At 43.3% G+C, this 20,449-nt stretch overlaps 1 protein-coding gene and 2 long non-coding RNA genes across 7 annotated transcripts in view; 1 reads left to right on the forward strand and 2 right to left on the reverse strand.

The window, feature by feature from the left end:
• Positions 1-10,923, reverse strand: LOC111264362 (gem-associated protein 6). Of its 4 annotated transcripts, none has more exons than XM_022840204.2 (5): positions 10,801-10,923; positions 1,984-2,162; positions 1,567-1,711; positions 987-1,142; positions 1-452 (listed from the first exon to the last, which is right to left on the reverse strand). In XM_022840204.2, exons 1-5 carry the CDS (start codon positions 10,906-10,908, stop codon positions 348-350), a joined length of 693 nt encoding a protein of 230 aa, XP_022695939.1. In that variant the 5' UTR covers positions 10,909-10,923; the 3' UTR covers positions 1-347. The 4 variants fall into 4 exon arrangements, with proteins under 4 accessions (XP_022695939.1, XP_022695948.1, XP_022695966.1 ...); XM_022840213.2 differs by lacking the exon at positions 10,801-10,923 and adding an exon at positions 2,472-2,690; XM_022840231.2 differs by lacking the exon at positions 10,801-10,923 and adding an exon at positions 2,511-2,688.
• The window catches only part of LOC111264378 (uncharacterized), a 25,650-nt gene continuing 8,042 nt past the window's right edge, over positions 2,842-20,449 (forward strand). Inside the window, exons 1-3 of one of the 2 annotated variants that reach the window (XR_015312715.1) lie at positions 2,842-2,997; positions 3,805-3,862; positions 4,134-4,352. This is a non-coding gene — a long non-coding RNA (uncharacterized LOC111264378). Of the gene's footprint in view, positions 3,863-4,133; positions 4,353-20,449 lie in introns of both variants that reach the window. The other variant, XR_015312714.1, reaches the window with a different exon arrangement.
• On the reverse strand, positions 18,271-19,826 carry LOC147753940 (uncharacterized). Its single transcript, XR_015312719.1, has 2 exons — positions 19,537-19,826; positions 18,271-19,040 (listed from the first exon to the last, which is right to left on the reverse strand). It is a non-coding gene; the product is annotated as an uncharacterized LOC147753940 (long non-coding RNA).

The following is a 20,449-nucleotide window of genomic DNA, read 5'->3' on the forward strand; positions in this document are numbered from 1 at the left end:
TTAAATGAAGATCAGCCTTTATTTGTTATCAGCCTCACAGCTAACTATGTATTTTGAAAGAGTTTATTTATATATATATATATATAAGAACAGAATTTCTGGCCCTTTCACCCTGCCTGAGTAAACTACAAAGGATTGTCAAACACATTTAGAGTATTTGCATGTGTTAATGTATATATTATACACACATTGATCACGAAAAGCATTGCTTCGTGTAAGACCCAGCGCAATGGGCTTAACTGCATAGTGATCATTAATACACGGTAAGGCGCTCAACCACTATTGCTTCCGAATTCATTAACAAAAAAAAACAACAATTCAAATACTAACAAATCTTTTTGGACCAATCAAGACGACAGGGTGATATTTGTCTCAGTCGACGCTTGCATAGGTGGTATTTCCTCGACCAGTTTTGTAATGCGTTCCATCACTATTTCGTTCTGGCAGTATACCTGTAGAGATTGAGGAAGACAATCAAGTAGAACCACCTTGAAAAGAGTCCTTTGGTTTAAGCATTCAGAGCACTACAGCAATCAAATTCTAAACGTTTACCTAATCAGGTACTCAAAGAGTTGCTTTAGATTAGCAAAAGTGCAAATAAACACGTGACAGAATAAAACGATCGGTCTTGCGGTCGCTGTTGACATAACTCTTGCTGTCCCTGATTCATTGTATAATAACTTTGATAGTAGTGATAACAATAATAATGAATTCCCCCGCAAACAAATGGCGTGGGCTGCGTCAAAACCCCAAATAAGTCTAGTAAGACCTGTTTCAGGCATTTTAGTGAAAAGCCGATTTTCGATGCTTATGCCCTCAAGGATTTTTTCACACATTAAAGATAGCTAAAAGTGTTAAAAAATACCTTTACAGACATTTGTTTCTCAATCCCTTAGGTTTTTCTTAAATTGGCTATGGATTGGTTTTAATTGGATATGTATATCTAAATCTACTAATCAAAAAATAGTAACCTAATGGCCATTTACCTCTTTAACAGTGTACGGCGGTGCGATGTAGGCAATCTGTGCGATTCGCAACGTCTCACCGTCTTTGAGGTCTATTTCGACAGGTAACTGATGGGCTCTCAGGTGACTAAGTAGATGATCACGCAAGGCGTTCAACCTAGTAGGAGAAATCTCCTCCTATAAGATGAAACGCAACTTTTAGGTAAAATTCATTCGAAAGGAACGTTTGAAGAGGAAATTATTGAAATTTTAACTCACGTCAAAGTGTTATAGTATATAATAAATCAAATCGAACCTGAATCTCTAGTAATAAATAACAACAGGTGGAAACAGGTTATAGTAAAGCATTTTTTGGATTGCAAGATACCTATTTTTTACCATTTTATTTTACAAATGAAGAATGATTTAACAATTGTCTTGCGACACAGATATAAGGTTAGCATTTACTTTTTAATAAACAATGCATAAATGCCCTTGGTAAAGTTTTTTGGGAGAGCACATGTTTAGAGCATGTTGATCCCTACGAGAGAGTTTTCATAAGCGAACAGTCCGTACTACTTCTATCGTATTGAACTATTATAGATTATTTGTGAATATTTACCTTGGTCTGCTGTTTGAAAAGCGTTTGGACTAGCGCGCCATGCTTGGATGTGCCCTCTCCTACGAAAACGTCTTCTATAGACGAGCCCATGCACAACACGAGGTTAGTTATGTCCTTTTGCCCGTTTAGCTGAGCCACGATTAGACTGAAATATTCGAAAGAAGAACGAAGATGCATACTAAAATCTTATTACTGTTAGATGAATAAATGTGTAAGGATAGCTGTAATACGTTAGGATAAGCTCTTCGAGCATCAGTAAGAGAAACTGCAAGACAGTAAATTCACGCGAAAAATAGGCGCCAATTAACTAATTTGTAATAAACTGAAGCTTGGAGCATTTCCTCAGATGCTGTCATGAGAAATCTTCATAAGCTTAGTTGGGTTTCCCCCCAACAGACCTTTCACCCTTAGACTGACCTTTTTGAGACTGGGTCGATTGCCTGCACTACACCCATATAACAATAATTTCCCTCGCACCGTACTATAGCTTCTTTGAACAGAAGAGCCTCTAACTGCACTGGGTCATCTCGTATTTTTTTCCATTCTCCTTCTGAAGTGGCGACTGTATTTTGTACAGCCTGCGCTGAAGTCGACATCTTGTAACACAAACAATATGTAACTCTTTAGTCTGTTCTTAGCACTACTTTGGAATATTGTAACACGAACGCTATCAGGTTTTTTTATTGTGTACTCCTTTTATTGTATGGTAGTACCAACTTGAAATAATTTCAGATTATTTGTAGCATCGGCCTGGGCGCTAAAAAACGCATATGCTTTTTTAGTGCCATCGACATAGCATTGTAATGTAAGCCTACCATGGTAACAAGAATCGTGAACATCTTTCAATTTCTGGTAAATGTCGTATATATGAAAATAATTAAAACTGTCCCAGTGGCATCAGTTACCATAATGATAATAGTATTCGGCATATAATTATTATTCACCGGAGATTTCTACTGACATCTGTTCAAATAAATAGCGAACTTTAAGTTAACAGCAAACTTGTCCACTTCTGTTACGCACACAGTTGCTTTACTAGTTCTTATTTGACAGTCACCAACAACACCAATAAAGAACTTCTATCCAGAACTCGATCTTATTTTTGCGTTGCCTATGGTCTCGCTCCATGTTCGAATCATCCCTGGGCAACTACGCGTTCCGACGGATAACTCAGCCATCCGCGATTTAAAGCTGTTTTATTTATTTAAAAATATCTCAAGATTGCCAATTGAAAAATTCTAAAGGCTTACTAAGTTAGTAAAAGTGGTGCTAAATGGTAAAGCCGATGCCTGTTATAAAAATTACTTAGCCTCTTTTCATAAAAGCAAAGGGCTGATTTGTTTAATTCTCTCAAACAAAATGTACTTTTCTTTATAGAGTTCTCCTATATACTCAACGTGCTAGGATTACAAACTCTCATATTATTTGTAGGTAATTAATAGTTAACTAATTAAATAGTAATTACGTAGTAAGCGTTATCTCGTGAACAAATTTTAGCGATTCAGCTTTAAGGCTCCGTTGTCCAGCTCGACTGGCCATTTCCCGACGATGTTTTTCTTATATTGTTATATTAGTTTCATACTCTTAGGATCGATCTTCCGTGTTGCCTGTTACTCTGTAATTACCGCATATTATTATCATTACGCTTATGGCAGTTACCTGGCAGTAAACAAACGGTTTTAATTAAAGATAAAAAAAACCAAGCAAAACTGCAGTTACCAGGCAGCGTCGATATTCTTAAAATCGTATGCACTCTTCCCTTATGCAAGTAATGCCCGTACAAAAAACTTATATAGGCCGATACTGTATTCAGTGAATGTTATTACAAGCTCTTCGACATAAGTTTTTCAAAGATGTAGCCGATTTACTATAAGATATCGATTAGTGTTTAGTGAAGTTAATCGTGAAAGTAAGCTAAGTTAAAAGTGCAAAGGTTATAGAAAGTCCGCAAGTAAAGTTTAAGTAATTGTCGACTAATATGACTCGCCCTGTCGAGGGCAATACGTTCACTATATGATGTAATAGCAATCGCCCGTAAATCGCGCACGGTCCTTCGGTAACAACCTGGTAGATCGTGCCATTACACATAATATTGTCCTGCCTGCTTTTATATTTGCTAATTATCGAATATGGCAGCTCAGCGTTTCCAGTGGTGATCATGGATGCTTTTATGCCATTTTAGTTAATAAATTGACATCTAAACTAACTTTTTTCTTATGCCTAACACCCGATTTGGAGTACTTCACAGCTTCGAATCCTGGAATCCTTTTGGACTACTATTACGCATGGACGTGAGGTGAGCGCACCCAGCCTTTTAGCCACACAAACTCCTTGGCATTAGATTTATATTGGTAGAGTTATTATGAAGCAGTATTTTATAGCGTCTGAACCTTGTCAAATCTAAGATATCGCTGGTTCGAGTCTACCAATTGGCGTACCTACGTCAATAAAGCAGGGTATTCTTGGGCCTCTATAAACAAAAATATATATATATATATGTCAGTAATTTATGAGCCAAAATTCATCGAGAATGCACATATCTAATGTCTGTTTTTCATCAATCGCAGTGGAACGAATTGAGTGCTTCTTCAATTCCCTAAATACGTATCATCTACACTTCAGTTTCGGTAATAGTCTTCTAGATCCTCTAGAATAGATCCTCTAGGTCCAAAAGCTCCGGGAAATTTCTGGTCGAGGGTCGACGAAGAGAAAACCTTTAATGCATGCTCTTGGGAAGAATTGCGGCAAAAGGATGCAAAGAAGTTAACAACAGTGGCATTTGAAAAGTACGTTAATAGGAGAGATTTGCTGATTTATATCTATACAAGGTTTTTTTTTTACCTTCAGGTAGCTTCAGGTAGATTTCTGCCTGTGTGAAGTTGGAACATAACCTAGATATAAGAAGGTTTCAAGATTTTATGGATATCTAAGACTAGCTGGCTTCACCTGCCAAACTGAATTTTAATGTAGAGATTATTAAGCAAAGTCTACAGACCCCAGACAACAATTAATTTACACTATCTCTTATCAATTTTATCTTGTATATACAATTCTAACTTATACCAAGATAGAACTTCTATGTATATTGTTCGGTATTGGTAAAAATTTTACTAACATTTTCAGTGGTGTTTACTGATGTTAGTTCAGTGGTGTTTTACACAATTGGGTAGAAATCATTTTTGAAATACGTTGGATGATATTGTTAATGGTTCAAATCTGGCTGAGCATTTCAGAAAGATGTTAAATATTTTAACATAGTTAACTTACTCTGTCTCCCAAACGATCTAATATTTACTTAAAAACTTACACGCTAAGGTCGGTTCAACCTTGAGATAGCGAAGCATCGCGAGAAAACAACGCGTCAACGCTAGCTGAACAATGATTTAATTACAAGAGGAGTTAAGCTAGTCGATACAAAAGTATAGAACATCTACTACAGGATCACTGTGTGAATAGCATAGCGGAATCCCTCTAGTACAAGTCAACTAACCGGTCAGAACAAAGTCTTAGGATTACCAAAATCATGTGATTAGGTACCACGAGCCAGTAAAGCGGCTGACAAACCAATAATATCACCCCGAAAATTCGCCGGATCCACTAAACAAGCGATGCACGAACTGCGTCAAGTAAACTGCGATAGGTGTAAAGCCACTAGTTTAACAGGATATACAGCAACTGCTACGGGTCCGGGCTCGGAACTCTGATAATACTTAACAGGTCTAAACTATAACGATACGCAGACACGAACGGGTTTATCGCTATGTATAGCTAGGCCGAGTAGTCGTAGAGCACCCGTTCATGGGAACCGATAGAAAAGTCGTTGAATACAAGTCGAAGCATAATCGTAAGCTTAAAATCAATTAGAGGGCACACAACTAATCACCGCCATGTGGGGCCGTAGCTTTTGAACGTGCATTACGTTATAAACATGACCATCTGGGACTCTCCACGATTCGTGACAATTGAGCAACGTAAATGATGGTCAGCTAGGCGCTGCTGAGTCACGCGTCTTCCAGCACTTCCTCGGATCTCTGTGTAATTCTGAGATCAATCTCTAGGAGAATATACAATTCACTCGCGATGCCTATTCTGTTTGCAGTGGCACCTTTTAAAGACGCCGGTACACGCTGTGCTGAGTGAGTACCATGCAAAACGAATATTGTGAAAGTGGTAGTCTCTATTGGAGGCGTTCCTTACGATGTGGACAATCTCTTTAGTCAAAAAATACTTTTCGTGTTAATTGAGGTTTGGTTGGTCGTCGGGCTCAAAACGGAGAGCGAAGCTTAAAAAAATAGTTACAGAGCGGGTCGGGCACTCAGGCATAAGCGGCAGTTGTCACAGGGAGACTGCGTTCTTATGAAAGTTAGAAAATGCTCTCATGAAATTGCCCTTCCTTTAGTTGCCCCAGCCTAAGCTGGCTGCTTATTCACTGAATATCAGCAATGGCTGTGCCGAAGCAACGATTCTTCACTTAGATGAAAAGATGATTTCGTTATTTGTTGTTCAGCGTAGCCGTAATAGTGAGCTGCACTTTTTTTAAGAAATAGAGAAGCCTATAATAAAATTTCTCAGCTTTTTGATACAAACCATTCACTTCGAGTTTGATCTTCAACCTGATCGTCATACAATCCTCCATAGATCCTATTGCCTGTATCTACCTATCATTCCTCTCCGTTGTTCAGCGCTGTCCTTCCACTCGGTAGTTAGGGTGTGATCTGCCCATTGCTAAACTTAAAGTCTTCCCCTCCGTTATTACCTCGAGTAAACCTTACCAATAATGACTACAATCTCGGTCAGGCATATGTTCCACGGACGTACGAACGTCCACCTATCAGTCAAGAACAAGATAAATATCGAACGTTTCCTACGAAGCACTGTTAGCGATATTGAAGGCAAAAAAGCGGCAAGCCAATATCCGAGCAGATGTTTTCGAGGTGACTTCTCCAGTTGCTAAGTTGGCTGCTATATTTGTCAGTACCCCTGTCTCGTGCAAACGAATAGATTTATCGGATATCTCCAAGAGCTAGAAAGTGCCCGGATAATACGTCACACCGTAAGTCCAGCATCGCACAGTGATGATAACGATGATGCGATTCTGCCTCTGATCTTGCTGCTAATAGTAGCATACGAATCAAAAACAGTATAAAGATTTCCGGGAAGAACACCAGGCCATACGATGCATTCCGCTCAACAGTATCGATAACACAAGTGCGTCCTACCGTCGCGTCACCTCTCTCGGAGACCTCTGATGAGCGAGGGTGAACGCAGTCCATCCTGGTCCCATAAGTCGTACAGATTGTTGCATACAACGCGATCATGACCAACAAACAACGCAAACTGATTGGCAGTAAGGCTCACCACAGCAGTGAGTGGATAGTTTTCTTGCGACAAGTTCCTGCCCGCTAGCAAAAGCGCGCTAGCTTGCAGTCCAACAGCGGCTAGGCAGTTCGCTGGAACTCTCGCGATCATTCGATTTAGCTCAGTGATTCTCAGCGAGCAACAGACTCCGAACCTTCCGAGTCGGACTATCCCTCCATAAATCAAGCAATTCTTATTTTTCGACCTGCACAGAGCTTTGGAGATCGCTGCGTTGCAGCGGTGCATCTCGATGAAACGACGGCGTTGACCACGGAGGTCCTGGCGAGAGAGACGTCAAGTCCCGCTGTTCTTGATACGGAGCATCCGAATTCTTCGCTGAATCCTCTCGAGCGCGGATCGAATACTTTTCGTTGCTCTCAGCATTTAGGAATCTAAAAGAGATTTGGCCTCGTATCAATGTAAGAAGATTGCCACGTGACCGACGAATCAATCGTACCGTGTGGCTATGGTTATGATCAAATTTCTTTAGCGTCTTGCCAAGATTCTATTGGGAAGTCAGACGGCTCAGCAGTTTCATCAGACACTACTCTTAAACCATTCAACTCTATAACTCGACACTGATCTCGTACACTCGCAGGATCGACTTTTACGTTTTTAGGCAATTCCGCAACGACAAACGTCCAAATATCTGCTTGCTCAACTACGAATCCATTAGATAAATTAGTTGAAATTAATAGCTTGTTTCCATGAATTAAACGTGAACGAGACCATCGCTGAACTCGTTCAATATAGCAATCACGAACCGTTACAAGCATTACGAAGTTAGTGGGTCGCCTTGTAAAAGTTAGGACTCGTTTTGTTCCGTTGCGAACTTAAAACTTTGAAGTACCAGGTGACCGAAAAGCTTTTTCAGACGCCAATATAGGTATCGATTTGGAAAACGCGGCCGAAGTAACCGTAAAAATTCGAGTCTGCTAGACCAATACAGGACATCCGAGATACGAGTAGTGACTCTTTCTAGATGATTAAAAGGTGACTATTCCTTTAAAGTTGAATGTTCGTTAAGTTGAGTAGCTGGCAAAATTTGCGGGTGAAGCAACACGAAATCCACGAGCAACAGTTTTCGTCGAAATTTCGCAGTCTATTAGTAAGTAAATTGCCATCCCGAACCGGTTTTGCCGAGGCTAACTACAACATTTATACGAACTAGGTGACTATTTACAGTTTTCGATTTTATCGTTGATAACGTTTATGTGAATGAACGGGGCTTAGCGAATGCTGGGACCACCGTACGGCTTGGTTGTATTGAAAAGCCTAATTTATTTAACCCACATTATCTCTTATATTTGTATAATGGGGCAAGATATACGCGAGGCTAGATCGATCAACTGGCCGGCAATAGCCCATAAGTATGTTTATGTGCATTTTGTTATTTATTTAATGCAGTACTAATCGATTGTATTTTATATTTCTCAACAATTAGAGTCACTAGCATCGGATCTATTTTATTCTAAGTTGAACAAGATTGCGGTACGTAATAGCTAAACTGATCGGCCCTGACAGAGCTATAAATCACAGCCGTTGACCTCTGCTATTGGCAACAAACTCAGAAGTTGTAGCTTCAGATGGAAATCGCTACAGAAAAAGTAAGGAATCTCTTTCTGAGGTGCGATTAATGTATCTTTCAAATCAATCTCTAACATTTGGACTATGTCTCGGCGCAGCTTTATGGCTCAACGAATACCCATTAATCAATACGAGTTGTTTTCGCTTGATCGTCTACCGTCTTCTTCATACGGCTACTCATCAATACTGTGCCTAATTTTAGGCGTTTCGTAACATGACCTTACCTGCTGCATAAGGACGGCTGTCGTACTGCCCGTACAGAACAACAACAACCACCACCACGTGTTATAAGCTCTAGGAGTCGAACCCGATTATTGTCCAGCATACTCGCTTAGCAACCGAATAGACATGGCATAGTTTGCTGGATCTTGGTCTCGACGTATGGCAGAGTGACCGGAATAGATAGCAAGATAATTCAAGCTTTCTTATACCCGCAATTCCCTAGTTATCGAACGATCTCGAACGAGCACGTATTGATCAAAATTGGGCACGGCCACCGATTTGCGTTCGCTTCACGCGAGCCGAAATTGATAGGACGCCGGCGATCGGCTGGAAAGCTCCGAAAATTTGAACGAAATAGCAATTTTACGAATTTGGTTTGCTTACGCTGTGTTGCTATTGATTTTCTCATAAATTCAAATAACACATGAAGAGAGTAAGCTAGTATGATCCGGCTCTCCGGCCACCTTTTTTCGTTTGCCTAAGCTTGTAGCGCACATATCATAAATAGCGTTGGATCTACTGCGCTAGAAGCACTTTCAGTAACTGACTACCACAAGTGAATTTGCTACACACGAAAATCTGTTGTAAATTTATACGAATCTTAAAGAGCCACTAAGGGTCACTGTTTGAGGGACAACACCACACGATGTGAGGTTCCCAATAACCTCGTAATGACCTAATTCTTCTATAAGCCAGAAGAAAAACAGTGTCTAGACCATTATTCTAAGCATTGTCTATTATAGGCTTTAAGATATATGTCATCACAATAACAAAGCGTGCACCGATAGAGCTGCAGCCCGCCTTGCACTAACAAACAACTAGGCCGGATAGAGTAGCGTCAAAATTCTGCTACCTAACGAGAACGGAATAATCATAACGCATTAATTTCAATCAAATGTCTCGCACCGTATTATTGTGCGGCACGATTCCCTCAACAACTCGAAAAAACCCATAGAAACTATGACCCAAGCCCTACAGCGTAGGCTTGCCAATTTCCGCAGCGGTCCTTTTCACCGCAACGAACGTCGATTTCCTTGAAGATCAGTTACTCAACTTAGACTTGCCGTTTCCCTAAATTTACCGAATGCTACAGCCGTCATCTACGAAATACGACGGCGCATTTCGACGTTTGAATAGGCACACACATATGCGCTTGTCGATAGGGCGCCCTGTTTGCGCGGCGCTGCCGAATCGTCTTCGGTAGGGTCTAGCCGTCGGCCGATACCGAGCATCACTGCAGAACTGGGCGAAGGGGGCATAGAGGGGGCTGCTATCCGAGACACTGTCTGAACACTGAAGAACACCGGCGAGGGCAGAGGAAAGAAGCTCAACAAGGAGAAGGGCAGCAGCGGTAGACGTCTAGCTCAATCAGAAGCGATACAAGAAGGCGACATCGGATCGGTGTATGACGCCAGCTCAGACTCAACAAGCCGGTACCGCTGCTGGATTTTGCCGTCCCCGTTGCTAGTTGCTAGCCGGGTGAATACGCCGTCGAGACGTTAAACTGTCAGACTGCTTAGACCTTTAGGCCGTCGACCCCGAGAGGTACCGACCTAATGTACATCTCCCCTCTATGGACAACACCGGCGAGGAACGGGGAAGGCGCAACACAGCTCGGAACTATTGTATGATTGTTGTGCTGCGGGTTGTTATTAGTACCAGGTTGTTGTCTGGCAAAACCTAAGTGTCTATGTACTGTTTACTACGCCACGTTAGATAGACAGGCCAAGTCGAATACTGCGACGAGAGACAGTAGAAGCTTTCCTATAGAGCCAATAGAACCATCATAAGGAAATACATGGGCGCTAATATACATACACGAAGATAGACAAATGCACACACAGACACATAAGCAATCGACTGAGAGGTTTAAGAAGCCGTTGTTCACTGGGGAGGAGTGAGCGATCACAGCGAGGAAAGAGCGCGTCTATCGACATCGACCGGATAGAATCTATCTAGGCTCTATGAGGAGCTTTGACCGCATCTGATCCTGTAGCCTACCGCGGTAGCTGGTCATTGTACCTCACGACAATAAGAGGTTGCGTGTTTTAAGCCTGTAGTACGTACCAGGACACGGGGCGAGCGCGTTGCTGTTGTTTGCCTCCGGGCGACCAGTGAAGGCCTGGTCAAACAATGTGTGGAAACGAAGCTTTTCGCTATCCCTAATCCACGCATATTCGACGATGAATGGTCTGTTGGATAATAAGATTTGCAAAATAATGTTTGCTTGTTGTACTTTAAATGGAAACACAAAGTATATGAATCTTGGTTTAGGCGAAGGAGGTTCGAATTTACGTATGAATATATGCGCTTATTAGTCGCACAGGCGTATTTTCCAATCTTTGTCGTTTGTCGCAGCTAGCCTTTGCAAATATTTTTCCTGTTTAATGTGACCAGTGTGCTGAGTGTACAGGCGACTCTTTCGAGTGAGTTAAACCGTTAGATATGTGCTGGTATCCATGTCACTGGTTCCAACGAGTGAGTGAATGATTTTCGGCCGCACACTTCCTGAAAGCTGAAGTAGAACAACATTATAAAGGTTAGTAAATATAGTTGGAGATCAATCGGCCGGCGAGATGGATTTGCAATCTACAGTATTAATGAGCGGTATATGCGGATGTATGCGGTTATTAAATAATTATGTATCATTGTAAAAAAGAAAACAGCACATTTGATGCTTCTAGCTCACATTGATCCTAGCTTATAGTATTATTATCCTCGTCATCATCATTGTTCTAATCAATGAAGGTCTCTCTCTAAGGAAATTCTGATCTAAGGAAAATCTCATAAACAATGTCAGCGAGACGACGCATTGAACTCTGCCTTCCTTAACGACCTCCCGCGTCTGTACGCCATACCTTCTACCTAAGCGAGCCTGGTACGATTACAAGCAACATCAGCTTTTTTTCTTATATATCGTTCTCTTCTTTCTTCTACCTGCTGCAGTTTGGCTGCATCCAGCCCTACGAGCGCTCTCTTTCATAATTAGCACCGAGCTCATTTTCTCCGACGAGAGCTCGCGCAGATTCCTATGTCGCATTAGGTCGCCGCTGTATCGCAGCGTCCCACAGCGCCGTCACTGTAATGCTACAGTCCAGACGACACAAACCTTTGACTAGATGAGGACCGCTGGCTCCGACTTTAACACCCCCGTATACCTATTTCTACATCGGCAATACGTTTTACTCCAGCCATCGTTCGCCGTTCCTTATAGCGTTGTCTAGCCAACTTACCTTTTTCTCTCTTAGCGTAGTGCAGATCATTTTTTCTTTGCATTTTTCTGTGCGTCTCTCCTCTTTACCTGTCTGCCGGTCCGCGGCCCTGTCTGCGCCTTCCCTGGGGCAATGCCTGCTATGCGTCCGTAGCTGCGCCACTAAGTTAGTCAGTCATTGAGTCAGTGGGTCAATGACGCTGGTGGGGCACCGCCAGTCGTTCCTTGTTGTAATCGTTTGCGTTGCTATCGTCGTCCGGTCGCAGTAGCGGGCAAAGCCGGAGGCAGTAGCCGTGCTAGCATTTCGTGGCAATGGCCGGAGTCGTCACCATCGCCGATGCGCTCATGTGATCGTTCTTTCGTTGCTTACGGTGTCGGTCGGTCGGTCGGGGTTTCGTTCACCAGCACAGTGACGACGCTACCCAATGCTGTGCGCGACTTGCCATGCGTTCGCCTCAGATATGTGCGCGCTTGAGTAGCTGCTGTGCCAGCTGGTAGGGCCTCTTCGAGGCAATGCACTTTCGGTACCCGCTCGCGCTGGCTGGATGACCCGCCGGCAGCCTATTAATCTGTCGACTATGTGCTATGCGATGTTGTCGTTGATGATTATGACGATGGTGTTGGTGGTGATGCTGATAATGATGCAAAACCAGCCAGACAAGCACGAGACACCGATGAGCAGGGCGCAGGGCTGCGACAACGACGTGAGTCGACGGTACTCACTCCTTCTACGGTGCGCCTTGAGGTGGCAGCGGCGGGCAACAGCGGCAGCAAAGCAGTTAGTGGCACTCCGGAGCACTCGACAGCGCTCCCGCTGTTCGGCGAGACGACAGCGGCCATTGGCAGTGTTAGTTGAGTTCAGTGTACGATACAGCACGCTGCCCCTACGGCCGTCTAGCTGCTAGCGGTACCGCTTCTACCGGCGCTCCTCCAGGCGGGCCGCCTCTACAATGGTCGATTTTCCTTCTTCCTTTTTGAGGCAGAGGCGAAAAAATCCGAAGAGCTCATACGTTCTACCGCGCGGACTCAGGGCGGGATTATATGCATATCTCTATATGTATGTATATATTGTAGGTGACGTTCTTGGTGTGACGATGCTTTTCGCTGTTGCTGCTACTGGTTGTGTAAACCGGCAGCATCCGAAGCTCTCCGCCGTGGAGCTAAACGAATGCGGTAGAGACACCTTCGTTCTTGCCTCTTCTTCGCGTCAGTGCGTGAATACTGAAAGCGACGACGACAGCAGCAGCTACACGTAGAATCCCCCTGGCGGGCATCAGCAGGTCGTTGACCGTCTGGAGAGAGCGGGGCGGATGGCTGTCGTCGTTGCCGACGGTGCAGAGGAATATGTCTAGGGAGCCGTAATAGCAGCAGAAGCAGCATCAGAATAATTACGATAAGAGGAAAGGCACTAGAGGCAAAGATGCACGACGCCTGATCACTGGCCTGCCTGCCGACGGCCTGAGCAGCCGGCCGGCTAAAGACGGCAGTACAACGTCGTCTTGATCCAAGGGGCACCGTAGCAGTAACGCAGAACACAGCACAGGGCAGGGTAGAAGCCAACACTGGCCGCCATCAACGGTAACTGATTCGACTGCTGTTGTTATGCCACTGCTGCTGCCCCTGTTGTTTTTACAGCGTGAGCACGGCGAGGCAGTGGTAAGATTGGGTCGACTTTTAGTTTCTACTATAGGCTTTCAGCTCTTGCTTCAAATGGCATCATACTAGTAGTACAAGTAATAACTGTAGCTCTTATGGCCAAAAACGACCGGACGACTTTTTTTCATAGACAAATGCACCGTAAACCAAAAGGCACGCATTAGCGGATGCTTGCCGCAAAGCTGTTACACAATGACAGTATAGCGGACCCTGAACTGTGTAGTGTTTGGGGAGGACGACACGTCGTTTACTAGCGGCCGATGCGGCACAAGGGGCTACAGCGGTGGCGTGACAGTGACTCTGTCGCCGGTGTTATTACAGGGGCTCGGTTCGAATTCGTCCGAAGGCCGTCCGGTGACGACGGAGAAAGTGGCCAAAGATGTGGCAGTTGTTCCGCAAAAACCATGTCTGGTCGTTACTGTCCGTTCGCCGGGAGTTTTACTTTGATAAGTTATCGATTAAGTTATTGTTGCTGCTAATAATAGCATATAGTCGTCTTCGTTGAGAGGTATTTTGGAGGTGTTCGACGTGCAGGAGACAACGGCTTTTCTACATGTTGGGTTATATTCTTTTTTGCAATATAAGGGGTCTCTCTATTCAAGAAAAGCAACTGACTGAATACTAGGGAAAGATAAGATCCTTATGGAAGGTAACGCATCGTAAATGGTGGATTACAATAGATTCACAGATTTTATAGGACAAGAATAAGGATATTCAAATTTTTGGAGTCATTACGTCATTTTCTACTGGATACAGGCGCGTCTTTGCATATTTAACTGAGAGCACTGCAAACTTCAGATGATTTGCGCGCAACAGCATTCCACTTGGTATACTTTAATAATAACTTAATACATATTCGCGATGCTGCAGTGATAACATGGTAGCCTACAAATCGGAAGAGGCACCGGGGTAGGGGGAAGAACAAGGGGTGTCTGAGTTCAGTCGTTGATACGTTTTGATGTAAGTACAGAAAAATATGAGGAATACGAGGGACGATTCGTACGGCTATCTTTCCTTTTGTTCGATTCATCCATATGGTTCGTATTGAGCACCCCATTGAGACAGGATCTTGAAACGCGGCTGGGTCGCCGTACCAAAACCCGTCGCATAAGAACCAGCTTCGAGTTTGCAAACGAACACAATATTTAGGAATTTTTCGGGCAATTCCAATCGTTTATCTGACAGGAAAATAGCTAAAGGTTCAAAAGCAGGTACGGTCTTGGTGAAAGCTCATGTTGCGGCACGGTTTGCACAACGCTCCTATCTAAGGATCAATCCATAATAGATCTAAACCGCACAGTCCTTGATCGAGACACACGAAACAACAATGTTTTAACCATAGCTTGACTTATCTATAGCATAATGTGTTTACAAACCGCTCGACGAACGCTTGCAGAGGCGACAATCCAGCCTCGCCCGCGAGTATCTTCGGGCGTGAACTTTAACCAAACCAAGGTTGCCGATATGATATCCTATGATCCGAAAAAAAAAAAGATCGAATCAATGTTCGACGCCTACATCGAACGCGAAAGGCGAAATGATAACGGCCACGGCATCGCCACCGCTCGTGTCGAGTCGACAAAATGGAACAACGAGGCCCAACAATAGTAGTCCAACGAATAGCCGAAAAGAAAGCCTAGAAAGACATCTGGTCAGCTAGCCTAACAAAATATCGCTCGGCCATTTCATTCACTCATGTGCGTGCGCTTCGCGAGCGTTATCGTGGGTAGCCTATAGATTCATAACTTCGTATGTTAGCGCTAGATGTTCGGCGCATTTACGCTCTCGTAACCGAAATCGAGAGAGGGAGAAAGAAGCGAGGGGACCGGGACGCAGGGGGTGTCCCTTTGAAAAACCTGGCACTCGCACCCACGTTCAGACAGCATCCGTGGCGTGCCGCAAATATAGGCCACCGCTCCGCTCTTCGTAACGACAAAATAGCTGTAACTTCGTAAAAGCGTAAGGAATGGAAGCTGCAGCAACCGTAGCGGCTATGGTCATGGCACTATCTCAACCGCAGCAGATCTCCAAACTATACTTGTTGTAGGCTTTCGAAGTGGAACGCTGCCGGTTTAGACTCAATATTCGGCGTTTGGTGGAAAGTTCATCGATGGCCGAAGTCGAAAACGCTGAAGAAGTTTGCGTAAGCATCAGCAAAACCGTTGGTTATTTGGAGTTCATTTCGTTCTCGACGGCCGGCGCCATCGGCACAATGGCTCCAGCTCATACCGCCACCAACCGTCATTAGGCCCTCTGACTTACTGCCTGTTGTTTGAAAAGTCTGAAAAGAAAGTAGCTTCTATTGGCCTTCGCTGGCATCGTCGCGCGTATAGTAGAAAGAAAAGGGCGCCCGGAGCGAAGAGCCTTGTGAAAGTCAAGTTCAGGATGGACCTGAACTACAGCGACGGGATAGGGTTGGCGCTGGGAGCAACGTTAGACAGCCAAATACTATCAAAGAACTGCTTGTATCCATCAGGCCGGTCAGTGTTCACGAAACAAATAAGTAGGGTTTTCTAAATCTATATAGTAGTCGGTTAGGTTTGCTCATATCTTTTTACTAATATACATATAGATGAAGCTGAGAGGAATCATCTGTTTGCGCTGCTGCTGTTTCGGTGCGTTAACTAGTGACGGTCGTCATCTAGATAGAAGACACTGACGCCATGAACTATAGTCGTGATGGCGGCAAATAGACTTCAACAAAGTTCAAGTTCGTTGCATGACGAGATTACCGGCACCGATAATTTGCCAGTGATTTTTCTAGCTTGCCTCTCGCGCTAACGACTATTTATAGACTAAATAGTATCTTCCATGAACAAATACGTCGCCACATTCATATTATTGTTAAGGATTCTTGACTTTTCCTTTTCAAATGTAAGGTTGTATAGCGTTTGGAACGCTTTATTTCTAGAAGCGCTCTTTCTTCGTAGGAGTAAACAGAACTTCCGGGGCAAATATATTCTCTTCAGGAACTCTGCCCTGGTATCAAAACCTGAAGGTTACTGACAAATCCCGCGACAAATTAACACTCTCAAATCTCCGTGATAATGGTACCGTACAAATGAGAGAAACGCTGTAGCTTCATATTTATGCTGTATGTAAATTCTATGACACGTCAGATACCTGAGCTCAAACACCCATAACACAGGCCGGGTTCGTGCAGAAATTGGGGGAGCAGCGGTTCACTGGGGAGTGTACAGATGTGGGCCAATCACATTACGTGAGCATTAGTGGACGTCAGGCTGGTCTCAAAATGAGTTAGCGTTAAGTTCGAACTTAGCGGGAACAGTACAACTTTGCCGGACTGCGCCGATTCTTTCCATGTAGGAGCCTCGTTATCGCCAGCGTCAAAGCTGGCCTGGCAAAACAAACACATAAATGTACATTCCGATTGGCTTATTATACCGCGGTCGGAGGTCTTACACAATTTTCACCATGTAACAAAATGCAAATCTGTCTGATATCATTTTGACTCGCCTTAAACAGGTATAGTCAAACGGCGAGTCGCTGGAGTTAAGTAATCCTGCTAGGGGCATTCATATTTCCGCCAAATAGCAAAAACATAGAGGAAATGCTTTGAGGCCTGATAAATTTTGCCCCTCCATTTTGCTTTACATCGACGTTTTTATTACGGTCGGTGTTTCAGCACCGGCGTATTTTGCAATCGCACTTCCCTCCGAATTGAAATGAGCCTCAGATGAATATTACATACATGGGCTTTCCCTATTTTGTGAGACTTTCTGTCTTCAGAAAAACCTCCGATAGTCGTCGCACCGTTTCAGCTATCTAAGACGTTGAGAGTTGGCTTGCTTTTAGCAAATTGTCGTCATCCTCATCTCCATTATTTGATAATACTATTTTGTATTAAAATTAAATAGACCTGTATATAAATGTTTGTTGATATTAGACCATACATATATATATGTATATATGTAATGCAGAGTGAAAGTTTATCAACAGTTCGTGTTTGATAGTGATTCAACTCATTTTTATTTAATTTTACTGGCTTGCTACTTTACCACATAAATATAATGTACCTCAGTTTAGATTGTCAAGAAAGTTCGTCAGTTTGTATCGTGACCAGCCGTCTAAAAACAATGCCTAAAAAACCTTAGTACCGAATGTAAGACTGCCATTGCCCTATTGGCCGTACACCATGTACCTTTTACCACGTATGTTTCTGCAATGGATATGCGACTGGTAGACTGTCAGCGTCTTTGAAACTGCAACAGGGAGAAAAGATCCTCAATCTGCAGATCATCGATCGACGGTCGACTAATTTTGTTATTTTTTTTGTCTATTTATCGGCTGTAGTCTTGCTTATGTTAGACGCCTGTTACCGGTCCGTTTGGCCGTCATTCAAATTTTCAATTGCTGCCTATGGCGTGCACCGGCCGGACGTAATCAACATTTGGTTCTTTTTATGAAACTATAGGGAACGCGTGCACACAAAGACTAAATATAGCCTGTTATGTTTGTTTGGCGAAATCATAAGTGGCCTGCTGATAACGCAATGTCTAACGGTCACCTTTGAGCTACGATATGATGGAAATTGGAAACAAATAATTTATGACATAGGTCGCTTTTGACTGGAATTTCAAGCTCTGAACTTGGTACCAACTCCGTGCTCATGCGCGAAGTGTTGTTTTGCTTTTTTTTTTCTTCCATAATTTTTCTGTATTGTCCATAATTACACCCGAATACGCGGCCGATCTTCGGACGAATTCGGCAAGCCAATAATGGAAAAGTCTACGGAAAAAAACCTTTGACGGCACTCGTTTAAGCACATATGCAGACATAGAGGACAAAACGTAACAAAGTCTGATCCTTTCTTCTCGCAAGTGCTCGGCTATTATTTTGGACACTTCTACTGCTAATACATATATTATCGTTTAAAACTATTGAAGTTAGTACTTTTAAAGCCTCTGCCCTATAAATAGGGTGAAGCAGAGGTTTCCTGAAAATTTGAAACAAAGTCACGAGAGTATTCGCTGATTTTTTGATCATTAATTCCTATACCTAGGAAATTTTTACTTTGGTACTGTATTTTCTCAAATGTAATACGGTGTCGAATTGTCCAGTGGTATTTTTAAGCGACTTTTACTCCACCCTGTGTGTAACAAGTTGACCAGAAGAAAAAAGCATAATTCCGACGACGCCAGTCGTATCTATTTGCCCAGTGGCCTGGTGCGCAGACAAGACCGTCCAGAAATATGCTCCAGACGTCAACATTACTATCGTCGTTAACGTTTACTTATTATCAATTTGCAGCAAGCCTTTAGACGGTTTCAGCCGGTGACGTCAAACAAGAGAAAGTTTTCCAGGCGCTGCACCACTTGCCGCGCTTCGTTCATCGTTGATATTCTGTAGATACAGCTGATCCGATCACGTAGAGATCTCTTGAGTCAGATGATGTCTAACGTCTTTGATGCAGCTATTGCTGTTAAGGATGTTTTTTGTGTTATAGAAAAAAAAAAAAAAAAAAAAAATACACGTCATCCGTAGCCAGTTTCTGGGATGTGTACTAGCGAAAGATATGGGCTTTGTTTTTTATTGATTCTGGCCTAAAACATTTTCACATGGATGATTGAATCTCGCGCTAGTAACGCGTCTCCTGCATATTGGCATTGTCGTCAATGATTCGGCCACAAAAAACATCGGGAGATAGCTATTTCGATTTCTCTTAATTTCCTTTTATATCTATATGATTAATGATATTTTAACTTATATAATCGATGAATGATTACAACATTTTGCTACGATGACGCCTGTGTACCGCTGTTCTTTAGAAATTAGTGAGTTCAGCCTTTCGCCTATCGTTCATGATCGCCATGATAATTATACTAGAAAAATTGGCACTGAACTTGCACCTTTACGCGTCTCAACGTTTCGTATTAGAGGACAAGAGCTGTTTTGTGTAAAGTCTGCTTACTTACGCCGTCTGCTAACACGTACGACCTGTAAAGCGAATCGTGTATTGACGTTTCACTTTAGTTTGAAGACTTTTTCCTTTTCTCTTGAAGCATTTAATCGTCGTCGTCATCATCATCACCTCGGACCTGGCCGTTATTTTTCAACGCTGACCGATACTCTTCACTGAGTTTAACGCAAACATTTAAACTATGACACATCGCTGCCAATACGAGTCCAAGAATAAGGTTCTTCTATCTCGATTTGACCGGTTATTCGTTGCTATCTGCAGTTACCGTCACGACCAATCGTCTTCTCGTCCTAAGAGAGAGAGAGAGAGAGAGAGAGAGAGAGAGAGAGACGATTGTTGAATGATTAGTCCGAAACAGAAATACGGGTTAGGCGAGACGATGTGCAACAAAAAGACGCTGTTACTCAATGAATAGGCACAATGAGCCTAAGCGGAAGCAAAGCTCCTAACGACAACGGAACAACTCGAACTAGACGCAAATCTCAAAGGCCGGCCTTAGCCTGTTACCGCTGAACTGAAAATATAGGACGTTACTGTAAAGGGATTCTAATCCCTTATCGTTACGTGCAGCGAGCATGTTTTTTGAATATTTGCTGTATATATTGTGCGCATATCGCTCATACCAGCCGGAAAGGTGTATTGTCCATTTCTACAGGTCGAGGATGTTGTTGTCTCGTCTGAATAAAACCACCGAAGTCAGATGAACCCGTTTTCAACCGGCTAACTTCGGCCGGATGTCAGGGTCACGGAGACTTGGAAAGCATGCGTCGACGCGACGTGTACGCAGCCGCTTGCGACGAAGATGATTTGGCCGGCGGGTAGGGCAAGGATGGAGCAGAGGGTGTGGGGGCGGGTGGAAGCAAGGTCGCAACGGTATAAGGATGACAATGACACTGACACTGCTATGG

Source organism: Varroa jacobsoni, unplaced genomic scaffold (genome assembly GCF_002532875.2).
Source record: "Varroa jacobsoni isolate VJ856 unplaced genomic scaffold, vjacob_1.0 scaffold_96, whole genome shotgun sequence".
Taxonomy (NCBI): Eukaryota; Metazoa; Arthropoda; class Arachnida; order Mesostigmata; family Varroidae; genus Varroa; species Varroa jacobsoni.